General features: G+C 45.3%; 1 protein-coding gene across 2 annotated transcripts in view; it reads left to right on the top strand.

The window, feature by feature from the left end:
* Positions 1-18,655, top strand: part of PLXNA4 (plexin A4) — a 405,534-nt gene that overhangs the window by 372,784 nt on the left and 14,095 nt on the right. For both annotated transcript variants that reach the window (XM_068670106.1, XM_068670107.1), the window contains exons 26-30: positions 4,450-4,553; positions 7,219-7,318; positions 8,957-9,147; positions 12,495-12,664; positions 15,922-16,134. In XM_068670106.1, the coding sequence (XP_068526207.1) occupies positions 4,450-4,553; positions 7,219-7,318; positions 8,957-9,147; positions 12,495-12,664; positions 15,922-16,134 (778 nt within the window). The remainder of the gene's footprint in view (positions 1-4,449; positions 4,554-7,218; positions 7,319-8,956; positions 9,148-12,494; positions 12,665-15,921; positions 16,135-18,655) is intronic.

Genomic DNA, 18,655 nt, shown 5'->3' with positions numbered 1-18,655 from the left:
TTTGCATCCAGGGCTTGGCAGATGTAAGTTATTTTGACCTTCCAAGGACCAGTAAGTTCCAGAAAGTGTTTATGAGCATTTACATCCCTAGCAGAAGGGCTGGACACAGACTTGTCCATACAGACGGGAGACTGCTTGATGAGCAGCTGTTTAGCCTCTAGCACTGATGATGCAGTTGGTAAAATACATATATAAAAATAACTAGGGGAAAAAAAAGAAACTAATATCTTCTCATCTAGGAGAAGAGTCTTGCCAGCAATGATATTTGCAGGCTCCTTTAGCACAGCAGTTAATAAGGTGGGAGGAGCAGGGCTGGCATGAGTGAAGCAGGGACAAGAGGACACGTACATCCAGCCACAGCTCCTGCCCAGCCTCCTCAGAGGAAAAAGCTATTTGCTGGCACCTGGCATCCTTTGGGGACAGTGAAGGCAACAAAGGGGGGAAGCAGAAAGCAGCGGTGACAAAAGACAGCAGCACGGAGCTCTCGGGATCAACCTGCCCCAGGCTGAATGCTCAGAATTGTCAAAGGTGGCTGGATCAGCCCCGCCAGCCCATGCTAAACAGTGGGTCGGAGCAGATGATTATCATCTGCCTTTGAAATCGATGGTTTCCTACACACCAGCACAGTTTTCTATTACCGTTGCAATTTTCCTGGCTTTCTGTCCGTACCAAGGCCAGATTGCTCACATGAAGAAAGCAAACAAGCTAATGAGTTATTTGGAGTTGTTAAATGCAGGGTAGCTGCAGGCAGAGTGACTTGTACGTGTGGCAAATGTCATAATGTTTTGCAGTTACCCAGACAACTCATGGAGGGGGTTGTCAGCTGAAAGCACTCATTTTGGACACCCCGAGGTTACATTTTAGTCCAAAACCCAAACCGCAGCCCTCGGAGTACAGGCTTCTTTCTACCGTGGCTATTTCTGTTGTTATTATCCTTTAAAGCCCTCTCCACAAAGAAAAGAGCCCATCTTTGGGAAAGCGTTAGGGTGTGAGGATCACAAAACAGAAATTTGGCTCCACGCTGAGGCATTCACTCTTCCCGGAGCCTTTTGGAAGGAGCTGCTGAGGTGGTGGGGGATGCTGGTTGAGTGCCTTGCTCTCAGTGATGCTGGCTCAGGCCAGGACAAGCTTTCAGTGCCTCACCAGCAGTGCAGTACTTATGTGTTGAGTTTAATCTCAAGGAGCCATTTAAACTGAGTCTAACTCTAGGATATATAAGGTAAAGCAGAGAACTTGCGTATACAGGATGAAATATTTCCCATGTCTCTATGTGTTCTGGTATGAACTTTTTCTTTGCAACCATGATTGTCTTTTCTCCATGCTAGAAGCAGAGCTGAGTTTCTCCTCTTTTCCTCAAGGTCATCACCTACTGGGCACTTCCCCACTTTTGTTTCCCACCCAGCTGGTTTTATTCCAACCCGTAACAAGGAAACAAAATGTTTTATTCTCATATTTCTAATCCCAATCTTTTGTGGAAATTATAGGGAAGTGATGAAATACTCCTAGGAATGGAGGACTAAAAGCAGCCCATGCCAGGTTATTCAGACAAATCCTTCCTGAGCACAAGAGATCGTGAACTAGGCTTCAATCATGGACAAGCTAGATGCATTTGTTCCACTTGCCACTGCTAGGCACAGCCAGAAACGTTTTCATAGCCCTTCAAATAAGATTTCAGGTCTTTAGGAAAAGTGTGGGAAGCATTGTGCAGTTAATACAGATGACCAAAATGAGTTGCATGCACTAAGACCCACAAGTGCCTGTAAAAAGCAGGGTAACTGATGATGACCAGCTCGGAAGAAGACATCTGGAATAAGCTGAGAGGTCTTCTAGCCATGGGTGTTTCAGTTGCCCCTGAAAAATCTCTGTTGCTCTTTTCTCCCTTGTTCACTGGGCATCTTCAGGGTGACCTGGATCAGAGAGAAGGCACAAGGGAAGTGGGGCATTTTCTTTAGGGTATGGGGTGCAGGAGGACATCTCCCCCTCTCCCACATCCCCACAGAATCATTCCCTAGCCAGGCATTGCTACAGCTCAGACAAACCCCTCTTCATCAGTTTTCCCTGGAATTTCCTTTTTTTTCCCAGTCAAGTTGAAGAGAAAGGTTGTTCCTTAAGAAAAAAAAAAAAGGAAAAAAAAGGAAAAAAAAAAAAAGAAAAAAAGGAAAAAAAGAAAAGAAAAAAAAAGAAGAGAAGAAGAAGGGGAAAAAAAGAAGTAATTCCTGCGTGCAATAAAAAGATACACTATCTGCTGAATGAAATATAAAGGCTTCACAGCAGCTGTCTCCTGAGTTTGCATTTACCGCTGCTCCTGATTGGGAGGCTTGATAAAGATAATGGGATTTTTTACCTCCCTCCCCCTCTCCGGAAGGTGGAAGTGTAACAAATTGGATTGGAGTGTGTCTCTCCTTTGTGCCGCCTCGCAGAGGAGTGAGCAGATCTGATGAGAGAGGGGCCGGGGCGCTGCCAGCGAGGACAAAGCTAACACTTTTCACTCAGTGCTGTGAATAGGGATGTCAGGGTCACCTTTCCCTCCTTCGTGCCCTCCCTACCCATTTATCTGCTCCCAGCCATCACATTTCCTTGCAGATCCTTGCGTGGCCACCTAAGGTGGCACCTGTAGAGACGAGGAGTTGTGAGACTGGGGAGAGCTGTGAGGTTAGGGTGAGCTGGGGGTCCACACCTGGGGTCCAAACGCTATGTGGGTTTGTGTCCCTCCCCAAAGACGAGTCAGAAAAGGGAACTACGGAAATATGTAGGGACCTGATGGAGAGAAGTCAAAGAGGCACCATGGGGACCATGAGGAAGGCACACAAGGGACACACTGTGACAGCAGAAGTGGTTTTGGCACCCTGCAGAGCGCTTTGTAAAAGCACCATTTCCCAGCCCAGCTCAAACTTCATTTTTTACTCTTCCAAACAACACTGGGACCAGTTAGTTTCTGTGGATCCTGTCCAGAGGGCAACGGACAGAGAGTATCGCCCTCAGACATCACAAGGATAATATCGGTGAGGTCCTAAGGAGCTGGAGTAAATGAAGGGCAGTTTAGGATCAGTGCTTAGCCAACGTAACCTTTGCTTACTCTTGGAGTATCTCCTGCCAAAGTAACACCCAGCAATAAACAGAGCAGCTGACCTCTCCCTGCTAATTTAAATGAATAATAAAGGCAAGGGCTTCTTTCCCAATGCATTTTAATTATGTGATAAGAAAACTGCTGAAACCAGAAGAAATTTGCAATGGTCCTTGCATTTTTATATTAGGAGAAATAAGCAGGGGTGGCAGGTGATGTCTCTGTATCCAAGAGTTCATTTTAATTAACTCCAGCAGTTGAATAGACTTTCTGCTTGGGCTCTTGCTCAACTATGTGTGGCTGGGTCACTGTGACTGAGACGTGACCACCAAAAAGGAAGCTTTGGATGGTTCAGATGGGTTGTGGTGAACCAAAACAACAATGGCTGGTATCACAAAAATATGTTACATTTCCCCCCTTTTTGTCCCAATTCCAAAGCTAAGGGCTTCCTGCTCTCCATCACTTCTGGACTTGAGTGGCAAGAGGTATTTTGTGAGCCCCGATGGAGACAAATTGGTCCCAGTAAAGGGTCTGGTGCTGCACTGATCAAGACTCTGCTCTGCCCCAGGGGAGCCCTGTCTGTGGCTAGGTCTTGGAGTTATATCTCAAATATCCAAAAAGTCAATGTCCATGCTGTTAAATGAAAGAGGGCTGGTGAGTAATTTCTGTCCCTGAGGCAAGTGATATTTGCTTGTGTCACTTGGTGGTGGCTAAAATATGCAAGGGCAGGTGGGCATTGGAAGCAGCCACGCTGGAGAAAAAACTGAGCCAGGGACTGAGCTACGAGTTAAGCACTGGGGATAATCAGGGAGCCAAAGCACCAGGACTTGCTTTGTTCGGCTGTGCCATTGGAACAACAGCTCCCTGGTCACTGATTTATTTATCTGTATGATCTTCAGCGCTGTGTGCTGCTGTGCAGTGGCCTCGGACCCCTCATCTCTGTAGGCAACTGCTCTGTGTCCTGATCTCTGCATGGTTCGGTGTCACTCTTTAAAGGGGTGGCTGTTTCATGTGCAAAAGTGGCTTTGTGATAGCAGTATTTTTTTTTATTAAGGGTAAAGAAACCGGTCTGAATAACCGAGGACTTGACTCTGAACTTTGCCACAAGGCTATGATTTTTGTGTACTCCCTGAACCATCTATCTGAACCTTTCATAATTCTTTTGTCCCTTCTCTCCCTCCTTTGTGGGCTCTGGACATTTATACATTTATACGTTGTGTATGGTTGGAAGTATCAGTCATAGCACAATGGCAATGACTGATACAGTGCTACATGGGTGCAACCTGCACGTGTGACACCATGAGTTGTAAGCACAGGACTTAGAAGGCTCTGAGATGCTCTGAAGGGCAGAATTTAATCATTCCATGTCCCTGTTCTCCTTGCAGAGTGGCGGCAAGCAAGCGGGGCAAGGATGATCCTGCAGGACGAAGACATCACAACCAAGATAGAGAACGACTGGAAGAGACTCAACACGCTGGCACACTATCAGGTAACTGAGGGAGAGGATGAGTAACAGGTAGATCAGTCAGGAAAGTGAAAAGGAAGGTAAAATGTTGTTCTCCAAGATGCAGAGGTAGACAGTGGTTGAGTGGGCAATAAACGAGCAGAGCTCCTATAAATGAGCACATCCATCCTGTAGGAACCATTGTGAACCTCACTGGAGATGAAGATAAGGGAAGAAATATGAAGATAAGGGAAGAAATAAGATGGTCTCTCCCCAAGGAGAGACAGCCCTGGTGAGCAAAGGATGTGAAGAGAAGCGTTAGTCATGAGGACAGCATGAGTTAACATTTCTTATGTTGACAGACAGCAAACAAGCTCTTCCCTCCTCCTTTTTTTCCACTGCATCAAAGGCCTTGTAATGCCAGCAGAGTTCAGAAAGATGGACAAGACAAAACGGAAGAGAAGGAGGCTTGTTGTCTGCAAGAAGGAGGAGGAAAGCAGCATGACTAGAGACAGAAGTGCGATGGAGGTGACGCTGGTATAGGAACTCTTGGTTTTAATCTCTGTGTGATTTGCCTTGGGACAAGGCTTCTCTTCATCTGTGCGTTACACTGAGATCCATAACAGAGGGCTAAAGGTGTCCAAAAATATCTCACACAAGTGGTAGATTTAATGAAAACAATGGAGTTTAGGTCAAAAGCTCCCCCAGTTCTTTCCTCCTTTGACCAAAACAAAAAAAAAAATCATTAAGTTTAATCCGATGCTGACAATTCTATCATTTCCTCAATCACACCTCAGCAATGTGTGTTTTAAAACAAGATTTATTTTTATATATATATTTTTTCATTTAAGAACTGACCTGAGGAAGCAGCAGGCAATAATTTGAAAAGGAAACAAAACTTTTCACTTCAGGTTGACTGAGAATTGCTGGCTGACTCCCCAAGACTTTTCAAGGGGGACAGGGCAGGGTTTCTATTTTATTTCACCAACAAACCAAGGATGATTTTCTTTCCTTTCTGTGCTTTTTCCAGTTGTTTGCTCCAGGCAATGAGCTCCCAGGTCTATGGATGAGCGGGGGCAGAACAAGTCCTCAACCGCTGGGGTGCTGAGCTCTGCATTGCTTAGCTTGGCTGTCCTGAGGGCAGACAGATCATTCTGGGACAGACACTGATGTTCTTGCTGCCTCAGTTTCCCCATCTGGAGTGTGGGGCTAAAACTACAAAAAGCCTGTAATTGCCTTCCACGATTGCTGAGGGGCTATTTAATTAGCCTCCGCAGTGCTTTGAAGATCAAAAACTCCATGCAAGTGCTAATTATTATTATTACACAGACAAGAGTTAAAAGTTGTTAGCAGTATTTTTTTTTCACCCATCTCCTTTTTTATGATGTCTTATTTATCACAGATATTCCTGATATGGCTCCTCTGTGCCAATGGCTTGTTAACATTTCTGATATGGGACCCACGTGAATCACCTATCCGTAGAAATGGAAAGTCTGGCTCATTTCAGAAAGCCGTTTTCTGTTGAAATGCTATCCCATGACATCCTAGAGCACAACCCCCCTAGCTCTGCTGCTTTCCCCAAGCTGAGACCCTCTGAAACAGCAAAAAGAAAGAAGTCGTGGTGGTCAGATCTGCCCAGCAGTGCGTTTGTCATTGCACGGAGAGGTTGGCAGGGTCAGTCAAAGTGGAAAATGTAGGTATTTCCCTCTGACCCAAGTACCTAGATGCTACCTGCAATCAAGTTAGGAAGAATAGAAAAGTTCACATTAGTTTTCCCAATTTTATATCACAAAAATCCAAATTCCTAAGATACTAAATAAGATGTAATCTCTTCTGGTCCCTGACACCACTGCTAGTTTGACTTAAATATATACATAACATAGAAACCTCCCTTCACCTATCCCTTCATTATCAAATATGCTTCTCTGGAAATCTCGGCAACACCTCTGTAAGGCTGATACTTGTGCTTATGTCAGGCCATATAAGAGTGGCTGATTTGGACAAATTTCCTTCACTTGGAAGCTGAAATAGTAGAGGAATGACTTGTGAGATTTGGGGACCTAGATAGCTGATCCTTAAATTCTGATAGCTCTTGGTATAAAACATTTACCAAACTCATAGTCCTAACCTAGATTCTCCAGTTTCCCTGTACTCATGGGACCTGGGATCTCTAATTCCTGTTTCACTATCATAGTCCTGCCCTTTTATCAGCTTAGCTCCCAGGTAAGTGGATGGTTCTCCTCTGTGAAAAATGACCTTGTAGTATCTCTAACCTTTCCTGAAGTAATGCTGTGGTCACAAGCTACCTTAATCACTTCAGTTATGGATGAAGAGAAGGTGTTTCATTCTACTCATGCTCCTGTCCTGCATGAAAGCCTCCTCACGAAGAGCCTATGGTCAGTTTTAGAGGTCAATGCAAAGATTCACGTTGTCATCTCTGGGCTCAGGATCCTAGTGGGTCATTCTGCTTTGCCATCAGTTGTCCCAATGCCCAAGTCCAAGCTTCTAGTGATGCAACAACAGATTTTTTCCCCTTTTTGTTAATAAACCCACTGAAGAAAACATTGAAAGCTTTGGTACAAAATTTCTGTCTTGCTTACAGTGACACAGGCTTACGGTTCAGTCTCTGCTGCTTGAATTCCAGCTGTCCTTGGCACGCTCCTCAGCCAGTTCGCAGAAGCTTGTTGACAGAGCCCATTTTTCTCTGTAGGTACCAGATGGATCTGTGGTAGCTTTGGTCTCCAAGCAAGTCACTGCCTACAATGCAGTCAACAACTCCACGGTGTCCCGGACCTCAGCCAGCAAGTACGGTAAGAGCCGGTGTGCTGATAAGGTTCAAGAGAGCACTGAAGGAGAGATCCCAAACACCAAGGTGGTTACAAGACAAGCACCAGAAACAAAGGCAGATGGCAAGTTGATAGGATTGCTTGATGGATGGCAGGAGGAGAGGAGTTAGCCATTTAAAACTTTGGCATCTGGTCCAAGATGTCAATCTAAGTTACTGGATTGCCCTTGGAAGTACCTCTCCTTCCCTATTAGTGAAAGAAGGAGCCTAAATAATTAACATTTTAGATCAATGTGGAAAAGCTCAGTCATTCTAGTGGGCAAAGCCCTTGGAGAATGGTCTGTTGTGCCAGAGGAGAGGCCTCTGGAACAAAAAGCAACCTACAGAGGGCATTGCTTGTCTACTGCTATAGCGTAGTGTGGGTATTGTGTATCCCACACAGCTATGTTATTATCCCAAGGGAATTTGCACCTGGAACAAGAAAAATCTCTTACTGATACCTTTTATCAGTGTATCTCAAAGCAGTGCACTGTTTTTCCCACTTCAGTCATACCATGAGACAGTTGTAAGCAAACCCAGGACACTATGATGGTGTGGGACAGCAAAGAAAAATGTCTCTAACACGCAACCAGAGTGCTGCAAAACCACCCCTTATCCTGGATGCACCTATCATATCAGTTCATTGGTGTTTTTCGTTATGTGTGAAAGCATCTCTGATCCTTTATAGTCACTTCAGATTGAAGGAAAGTATGGCTACTCAATGTCCAAGGAGCCCCCTTTCTCTTTCTCCAAGGGCATAAAGCAATCCACCAGATCTTATTAATATTCATCCTCTTTGCCATGTTGTTGCAATTACTGAAAGACACAGTGACCTTTGAAAAGGAAGACTTAAGGGGGGTTAATTTCTGTTGGATTTCCTTAATTCTTTTGCTGTTTGATTTTTCAGGAGGAGGGTGTGAGGAGGAATGCAGGGGGAGGAGAAGATGTAGTGGGTCAGAAGTGATTGTTAATTGCAATTAAGAAAACAGCATCCAGAGAGAAAAAAAGGATATTCCATCTAATAATTAATATGTAGAGATTGGTAATGCATTAATGAGGCTGATGCAGATCTTGCTACAGAAAGGTGCAACACTCTTCTGTTAATTATGGTTGGAAAAGACTCAGTCTGGAGCCTTGTGGAAGGTCAGGGGGAGGAGAATGCCTCATGCCATCACTCAGAGGCAAAGGGAAACAGAGTCTAGTTCCTGTCAAAACAAGATTTTGGAGCAGATACTGCAGAAGATAGTGGGGTAGGAGTTTTTGGGTTGCTTTGATGCCATAGGAGGGATAGGAGGCAGTTCCTCCTGAGCTTGGGGATGGAGAGATAGGCAAAAGGTCACATCAGTTACATCAATACTACTGTATAAAATAACCCATGACCTGTTCTCTGGCCATAGGGCCAAGAAGCTCAGTCTGATATGGCTAACACCCTACAGGTAAAACAAATTGAACCCGCCCATACTGGCTACCACGAGTAGATGGTGCTGTCCCCGAACCAGTCCTGGGCAGTGCCTGACACTAACAGTGCTACTCCCTGATGAAGAACTTCTATTAGGAGATGCATCATTAGCATGTTTCCTTGGTGAAACCCATTAACCTGAGACGCATGCACCTCTCTTTGCAGAAAACATGATCCGTTACACGGGCAGCCCGGACAGCCTCCGTTCCCGCACACCCATGATCACCCCTGACCTTGAGAGTGGAGTCAAGATGTGGCACTTGGTGAAGAACCACGAGCACGGCGACCAAAAAGAGGGTGATCGGGGCAGCAAGATGGTTTCTGAGATCTACCTGACAAGGCTACTTGCCACCAAGGTATATGGTTGGGACGGGGAAAAGGGTGAGGAATGGGCTTCTAGAGGCTACAGTGGGACTTCTTGCAGACAAGATATAAGAGTCTGCTCAGAGGATGCTAAAGGGGAAATAAACAGAAGGAAAGTAGAGCAAGAGGAACGCAAAGAATTTAGAGAACAAAGTCAGGAAAGGGACATGAGAAGGCCAAATGGTGAAAAGAGAGATGTGATAACTTCAAGGGTACTACTTCTGGTGTGTCTCGACTGAGGAGGATCGAGAGGTGGGGATGTCACGAGCAATGGGAGTGATCAGTGAAAAATAGACAATAAACACATGAATAAACAGTGACAGTAATAAAACAGAAGGAAAGGGCTCACAGAGAGCTGGGATTTGGAGAGCAATGAGGAGTGGCCATGGCCATGAGTCTGATGGAGAGTGTGAACAGGGGTAGGTATGTGCTGGTGTTGTCGATGATGGCTTGTAGTTTGGATCAAAATTGAGCAAATAAAGAATCAGGGTCTGAATGTGCCCATATCCTTTCTGTTCAATCCATACTACCCCAAATGCTAGAAATCAGCCTCCTCTGTGGGTGCCTGCCACAGCCTGCAAAAATTCTCTAAGGACGCAGCATGTTAGTGCTCAGCATAACTAAGGATGCTGCACTGATGCGAGGGCACTTGTACAAGTGGAGATCATTGAAGGGGATAGACTTATAACTTACTGCAGTGAACATTGGGTCTGTGACAGCTACAGAAAGTGGTTTTATTGCCACTGTCTGCACAGCAACAGCTCACTGTCAGTCAGCACCATTCTGTCCCTTCCCTAGGAGAGGAATGGCTGGCTCTCATTGCAGTTGGCTTGCTCCCAGGCTTTTCAACTTCTTTCATCTCTTACCAAGACTATTCTCCACCTATCTCTTCTCTAAAGGCTCTACAAAAATGTGGGCAAAAGCAGTCGTGTGATTTTACAACTATTTGCTCTTCCACCCTGTGGATCCATCATTGGTGGTGCTCTCCTTGGAAAAGCCTGCATTAATGAGGAGGCTGCAATGTTCTTCTTTTGTGCCCCAGCAGGGACCAGGGCAGGTGGGGAGGCAGGCACTATAATCAAACAGGGTCCCTTTACAATCCTGCCATCCTCCTGCAGTGCAGAGCATCCCTGTGCCTGAATCTCTGACACATGAGTTATCTGGATGCATCTCAGAAGTCAAAACTGCAGCTGTGGCTCAGGTGTGGCTCATCACAGCGTAATCTCACCCCATTCTGAGCAGGGTTAAACCAAGCAGCAATCAAACAGCCTGATCTTCTTCCTTTCTCTGAAGTTTTGACTATTACCATTTCCTGTCAACAGGCACAAACACAATTACATTTATTCACTCAAATCTGAGTTTGCCCATCAGACAGCTCTCCGTTACATGCTTAAGTCCTACCATAAGTTTTAGCCACTCATTTGTTCCAGCCTATGGTCTCTGACTCTCCCTGCAGCCTCACTCCGTCTCTCTGTGTTGCAATGAGATTCAGACATAAAATGGCTTTGCCTTTAGCCTTGGAACACTGTCAGCTCCGTGGCATTAAGATGCTTTTATGGATCACACAATGTAAAAAGAAAATGATGCTCCCCAGGGCCAGGGCCCCAGCTGGTGTAAATGAGCAACCATTGGACCAGTGCTGATCTATCCTGTCTGGGGATATGTCCCTTACCCCACCACTGAATTGCTTTTGCTTTCTGTTTCGGATCACAAACAACACTTTTTTTTTTACCTTTTTTTTTTTCTTTTTTTTTTTTTTTCTCTGAAGACAGCAGGAAAGCAGCTGCAAAACTTGCACAGCAAGAGAGAGAGCAAAAAGGCTGGGGGTTTATTGTTTCCCCTCTTGGGCTGAGCAATATTCTTTCCTCATCGTGACCATTTTAGGGGGGAGGAAAGAGGAGAGAGCCCAATTGCTAGTAATACAATCCCAGGGAATACTTAGTTAAACTGACAATGATTTTTATTCTGTTAAATCCCTGACCTCCGAGACCTAGAGTCTCTTGCCTAAAAGCCTCAGAGGTTTTCTTTGTATTTGTGTGGGTGAGCATGTAGAGAACTAATTCCCTCCAGAAACTGAACCTGAGGGCAAGTTCTTCCATGTCAGACCAACAAGATTTCTCCTCAGGGGCCCTTTCTGAGTCAGACATACTGCAGGGATTATTCACCCTGTAGGAGTTCACACAAGCAAAAGGCACCTCTGTTTGTTTCCCAAAGAATAAATCAAGTGGTGAATCAGCAAGAGACACCAGCTTTCTAATTAAGTATTTGTTAGCACTATGTAAACGTGTGTCGCTCTGGTGGAACCTGGTGCTTCATTTCTAGTAAGGAGGAATTTCTTGGATCTGCAGAGAAAGGGAAGGTTTTTATTTTTCAGCTGAGGGAAATTTGTGTATCAGGAAACGTTTATTGGAGGTTTGATTGATTTTTTGTTATTTTAGCAGCCATGTGGTTTGTTCACATACAAGTGCCTCTGCAGCTCTGGTGGCAGAGTAGAGCTTTACACAGGCTACCACAGCTCCTCAACAGCCCGCTTGTCCAGGTCTGGTCACCGTTTGCTATTCCAGCTCTTCACAGTCCTCAACTGTCCTCATCATCTGGCTAGGGTGGTTCTTCTGGATCTGGAATTCTTCTCCCAGAGAAGCTTAAGGACACTGCTGCAATCACTGCAGAGCAGTACTTGACCGGTTTGAGCATTGCTCCTAGGGCTTGTCTTGGTCCCATGAAGATGGATGGTAAAAAGCAAGGAGGCCTATTGGAATTAAGATGAAATTCTTGTTATTTATTATGCTACTTACACATACAGGACAGCCATCTTCTCCAGTCACTGTTGTCCTATTTGTCTCAATGACACTTTCTGTTCTCCTCTACATTCATCTGACTTCTATTCTCAGCTTAAGAACAGACCCTGGACGAAAACCAGTGTAGAAAATGGCTATTTTTTGGCTCATGTATACACCAAAGCAGTTGAGTATAGGATGCAGAGCAGAAAAATTTCAGTGGGAACAGATGAGTACCTGCCCATCACCATATACCTGAGATGGGGCGAGGTATCCCACCACATCTCAGCCTCCCTCCCTGAGTGCTAGTAACAGAGAGGACATGTCTTGACCTACCCCATTCAGCTGATAAACATAAGTAATGGATATTATGAAGATGCGGATGTCTGCTTAAAGACGTCTGAGTTGAAATTTCAACTCACGTCACATTTAAAAGCTGTTAAATGGCTCCTGCTTTTCAATATATTTTCCGAGCCTGTTTTACAGATATACTGTATTTTCATCATAATTCACCATCCTCTTGCTACTTAGCATCTCACATTCTTTTCTCCTTCTCCGAACAGGGCACTCTCCAGAAATTTGTAGACGACCTCTTTGAGACCATCTTCAGCACTGCTCACCGTGGCAGTGCGCTTCCCCTGGCCATCAAATACATGTTCGACTTCCTGGATGAGCAAGCTGACAAGCACAACATCCATGACCCCCACGTGCGGCATACCTGGAAAAGCAACTGGTGAGTGGGACAGCCTGGTACCAAATCCTGGACTGGAATGGGAAGAGATGGACATATGATTCAGGATCTAGATTTGGGATCCAAGAAAGCCAAGGGCATCCTGGCTTGTATCAGGAATAGTGTAGCCAGCAGGACCAGGGAGGTGATCGTCCCCCTGGGCTCAGCTCTGGTGAGGCTGCACCTTGAGTGCTGTGTTCAGCTTTGGGTCCCTCACTACCAGAAGGACATCGAGGCCCTGGAGCGTGTCCAGAGAAGGGCTACGAAGCTGGTGAAGGGCCTGGAGGTCCTGGAGCTCCTCACCTACGAAGCTGGTGAGGAACAGCTGAGGGCACTGGGGTTGTTTGGTCTGGAGAAGAGGGGGCTCAGGGGAGACCTCATTGCTCTCTGCAACTGCCTGAAAGGAAGGGGTGGGGAGCTGGGGGTCAGCCTCTTCTCACAGTGATAGGACAAGAGGGAATGGCCTCATGTTGCACCAGGTGAGGTTCAGGGTGGAAATGAGGAGCCATTTCTTCTCAGAAAGAGCAGTCAGGCACTGGGACGGGTTACCCAGGGAGGTGGTGGTGTCACCATCCCTGGGGGTGTTCAAGGAAAGGTTGGACGTGGTGCTTGGGGACATGGCTTAGTGGGTGACATTGGTGGTACATGGTTGGACCAGATGATCTTGGAGGGCTTTTCCAACCCTAATGATTCTAGGATTCTAGATGCTGGGGAAACTGAGGAAGCTGGTGTGGGGTTCATCATGCCAGGTTCAATCATCCCAGGCCGATGGAGAAGTCAGACGTACCCAGAATCTAAAGGGTGCCATCAAGGATGGAGTGCTTCGGCTGTAGATCCCAGTATTGCATGGAGATAGTGCTATTTCTGAGGGACCTCATGAGGATATAGGAGGAAAAATTGTCAAGTATTTAATTGCTTTAGCGTGAAGGCCCACAGGGATCTCTAGGGATTCATGGGAGAGGATTCAGCATTGCTGTCTTCATCTGCACAGGGAGTTTGAACTCCCACTGTAGTCAGTGGGGGCCTGGAGCTCCTTTTGGTTGCCCGGAGAGGCATCTGGAGCCATTTGCAGTGTTTTAAGGTGTACCACAGGGAATGTGCACACCCACAGGAGACTTGTGCCCTCCTGGGCTGGCAGCTGGGGGCCAGAAGAGATACCTCAGAGAATTTTAAAAGGTATTAAGTACTTGAAGGGCCTGAAGTTGGATGTGAATCCCCTTCTGAGTGAGTGACAAAGGCTGACATCAACCCCCTGCTCTAGCTGCCAGGCAGCGGTCCCTCTTTGTACACGTAATGGGACAGCAGGGAAAAGCCAGCACTGGTGAAGAGAAAAGATCTTTGCAGCACCTCTCTGCTGAGTCTCCCTGTTGGAAAGAGACCCCTGGGGAATCGCTCCCTCCCCTTTCCCTGTGCAAACACAGGGACTATAAAAGGAACAGCAGAGGAGAGCCATGGGGCTCCCAGCTCATGCATTTTTTCCTTTTACCAGCCATGCTGATGGCAGATCGTCACAGTGCAGTGACATAAAAAAAGAAACCCCATGCACCAAAGAGGCTTTCAACTAATGAAACATTAGCATATTATTAACATTATCTGCGGCACTAATCTAAGGCTGATTGCAGCCACTCAGACTAAATGAGCAGGAGGTTTACTTAAGGGGGGAGGGACGAAGGCAGAGTCTGTATGTGTTGCAGGGGGGGATCGGGGCAGCATGAAGAAATCTTTTCAATCAGATTAAATTAACTCCAAGTCACATCATGGGCTTCATTATTCCCAGCTAGGGATATCGTCCCCCGACCCCCTCCCCACAGCCATACATACATGCAGCCTGTGCTCGTGCTCGCTGTGGCTGTACTTATCATCCAAAAAACTACAGAAGAAGTTCTTCACTCATCCAGCTCTTCCTCCAGCAGATGAACCTCCACTCCCAACCTAAAAAGCTTCCCTCCCACTCCTCCCGTCAGGTCTCATTGCCAGCATCTCCCACTCCTGAACCAGAGACCCTTCCCAAAAGGATGTTTTTTGGCTGAGAAGAATATCCGTGTGAGGCTTTCCTTACTTTTGGTCTGTGATTTTGGTGGCTGAGGATAACACAATTTGTTTAGGAGAATATGGTACTGTCACTTTGTGAGGACATGCTAAAATGCCTGAAAGGCATCAGACATTGAAATGGGTTGTTTATGGTGCTGTGTACAGGTGAGGGTAATGAGAAAAATGGAGAAACTGGGGAATTTAGCCTAAACATAAGTTTATTATGTTTTGTTTTGTTTTGTTTTTAACTGAATAACCTTCTTGGGAAGATGCAGACACCGAAGGTAGGATTAACAGTCTGCCTGGCAGGAAGACAGAGAGACAAGTGGACTCTGATATTGGTGACACATCTCAGCTCCTAGACCACAGCCGTATGAATAACTTTGCCCACACACACACACACACAAAAACCTTGAGGCAGAGTCTAGATGTAGACACTTCAGGACAACTCACACAAATGAACAGCTCTTATAAGGGGTGGGGAGGGAGGAAGACTTTTGAATTGCACTTGTAATAGCATTTCCACAGACAAATTTTCATTTCAAAGGTTGCAACACTTGTTCCCCATTCCTATTTTTTCTCCTTGAGGCAACAGGGTTTTCTCTGCCACATGGAGTCTGCTTCATGCAGAAGGTGCTAGGATCATACAGGGGCTTGGGCTTGAGCTGTGCAGCATGACAATGCATGGCATACACAGAACAAAATGCCTGCCATTAACATTCCCAGGCTCAGCCTGACAGTTGTACCTACCTTTTCTTGCCCTGGATTTACTATGAGGCCAAAAGCCAAGCCTACAAATGCCTAGTGTACATTGTACCATTGTCTAGGCACACAAAGTTGTGTGAATGCAATTTCTAGCTGTTAGCTAACAGTACCTTACATTTGCACCCTAGCATAGAGAAGTTAGGAGGTAATGTCATCATCTCAGTTATACTTTCATTAATTTAATCTCATTAATTTATGTGCAACTCCAGTAAGATGACATTGACACTAGAAGTGACAAAATCAGGTCTGCAAGGACAACAAAACTCATTCCTGAGGTGACCAACACCATCTCAAGAGCCCTCAGGGGAGGAATTTATCGTAAATAAATGACAAAATTGAAACTTATCCCAGAATCTGTATCTCCATGCCTCGATCTTTGATTCCTATCCACCAGTCAGCACTATAACACTGCAAGACAAAGCTTTTGAACCATTACTGACTCACCTCTTCCACCCCTCTTGCAGCTTGCCATTACGGTTCTGGGTGAACATGATCAAGAACCCCCAGTTTGTCTTCGACATCCACAAGAACAGCATCACAGATGCCTGCCTCTCCGTAGTGGCTCAGACGTTCATGGACTCCTGTTCAACCTCAGAACACCGTCTGGGCAAAGACTCACCCTCCAACAAGCTTCTCTATGCCAAGGATATCCCCAGCTACAAGAACTGGGTGGAAAGGTGAGTTTTAGCTCTAGAAACACGAATGGCATAAGCAAGTGGTAAAATGAGGCCCTACTTCTGGGGCTTCCTAGCTGCTTCTGGGCTTTTTCTCTTTGATTATTGCCCAAGTAGAAAGCTCTCTGATAGACATTTATTCCCACGTGCCTTACAACAGAGGTAGAAATTTAATTAGAGGTGTGAACTGAAGGTGTTTGCCATCATTTGAAGCCATCATCTCTTGAGGAGAAACTGTTGAAAGAGAGAGAGGTGAAGGAAGGGGAGGTGACTGTGCCTGAGCTCTGTGAGCTACGTGGGCTTCTCAGTCGTCCCACACAGACCAGAAGAAGTGGTTGATTTCTCCCAGCATTGTTGTGAGTCCCCACACTGCCTGCATCCCAGGCATCACACAATTATCATCCCTTAGTTTGAGTTCAGTAGCTTTCCATGGCAGCTCTTCTGTGCTTTGGATGAGATGCCAGAGGGTTGACAGGCTGGTGACTGAAGCTCTGCAGGTACTTTCTGAAAGGTCAGAGGTCTTCTAAACATTTTATCCACATCTGCAAGAACCTGTAGAAACTACTGCACAGAGGGGCAGGGTCTGACAGGCCTACTTTACAGAAAATACAACCAAGGCAAGTATTTCTGCAATACACAGGGGCTTCAGTTTCCCTAAGATTTTTTACAGGATAAACTATAGCACGTTTTGTACTCCACTCAACAGGATGCTGTCTGCTGGAACAAGCCTTGTAGAAGTTGATCTGTGCTTTGTTTTCCAACATGCCACATTTGCCTGGTATTATGGACAGGTTTGGGAACAGCACAGCTGGAGAGTGATTGCTGCTCTGTAAATACAATAATGGGTTTATCTTACAGATCATTTCTGCACAATGGCATCCAGTTTTCAGCAATGATTTGTCTGGATGACTTCATAGGCACTGTCTAAAATTGATACCACATCATGCGGGTGATATAAGACCTCTGCTGCTGCAGGCATACTGTGCTGTAAACCAGACTATTTCCTTTGGTGGAGAAGGTTTTCTCTCATTCTGTGAAAGCAGAGCACGGCTGATCAAAGAGCTCTGTACCCTAGTCAGCATGAGGTGAAATTTTTACAATAATGCTCCCATTGGTCTCTGATTTGTCCGGACAATTATTTTTAGATGTGGTTAAACACGTCTGCAAATGTCGTTTCTAGGCAACCTGTAAGGCTCTTATGAGCTACCTTGCTTAATTATGACCTACTTCTGGTACCGTGTCCAAGTTTCTTGATATGTATTGAGGTTGATTGCTGGATTGACCTGGATAGGGGGAAAGAAATGTTTGAAATTTGTTTAGAAACCATAAATTCGCACTAACAGTGACCCAATGGCATCATACTCCAGAGATTCTTTAGCAACCTGTGAAGTGTGTGTTGTTGGTGGGTAGTTTCCTACATATGACTTTGTTGGATTTTATACCTTTGGAGACGGTACAGTTGAGTGATGAACTGAGGTACATGGGTGAAGAACAGGGTATTTCCTCATGCAAAGCCTTTTTTTTTTTTTTTTTTTTTTCTCCTGGATAAACAGAAAGTGGCAGGGTTTTCTGTTTGTTTGTTTTGTGGGTGTTTGTTTGTTTTAAATGTATTTTTCCAGTATCGATTTCGCTTTAAAACTTTTTGGAGCTCAATCTGTTTGCCCAGTGATCTTCAGCAATATGTATTGCATTTCTCTGGAAGTTTTCCTGAACAACAAACGAGGTACATAACACCTCCTGCTGCTAGTAAAGAACACTGGATTTCTGGGCCCAGCATGTGCTGAGTTATTATCTGCACTGATGTCTGAAAGCTTGAGCTGAAGCCCAAGGGGAGATGGCGGGGTTTGGAATATGGTTAGAACTTCTGCCCTAATAATACTTTCCTGTGTCAACGCCACTGACTCAAGGCACCTGGATGCTGTTGCAGATCAAAGAAAAACTTATTAAAGATGAACAGAATATAATTTCAATTCTACTCTGAGTTAATGAGTTCCTTTTCTCCATTCTGCAACTGTGCTTTGAGGGAGTTATTCCAACTCCAATGGCTTCCAGTACTGGTTTGAGTTATTTCTGTAGTCAACGTCACCTGGAGACAGCATCATTCAAGACCACTAGACTTCTTCAAAGACTGAATCATAAGATAAAAAGATATTCTGTTGGAGAGTTTAAGAAGCGGTTGAGTAAATGAGAAGAACTTGAAATCAAATGATCTCCTTTGATGAAGAAGAATCTGTAAGAGGGCAATTAGTCAGTGGTGGTTTGTAACCCTACTTGAAGGCACTCCAGAGTAAGAGCCAACTCCTCTCTTTTAACATGCCTGTTGAGATGGTACCTGAGCTGGGCTGCTCCAAGCAATCTTTTTGCAACTATTGGTTTCTCAGTGTGGAGTGTGCCTTCAGGACTCACAAAACTCACTGTTGGGGATTATCTTGACATAAGAAGTAGCAGAGAAAGTAGCAGGCATGAGTGACAGTACCTATCTCCAATTCAAGAAAAAATAGCTCTCCAACTCCAAGTTGGGAAG

The sequence above is a fragment of the Anas acuta genome, chromosome 1 (genome assembly GCF_963932015.1).
Source record: "Anas acuta chromosome 1, bAnaAcu1.1, whole genome shotgun sequence".
Taxonomy (NCBI): Eukaryota; Metazoa; Chordata; class Aves; order Anseriformes; family Anatidae; genus Anas; species Anas acuta.
The sequence above is the reverse complement of the archived record's forward strand: the minus strand, read 5'-3'. Positions and strand labels throughout refer to the sequence as shown.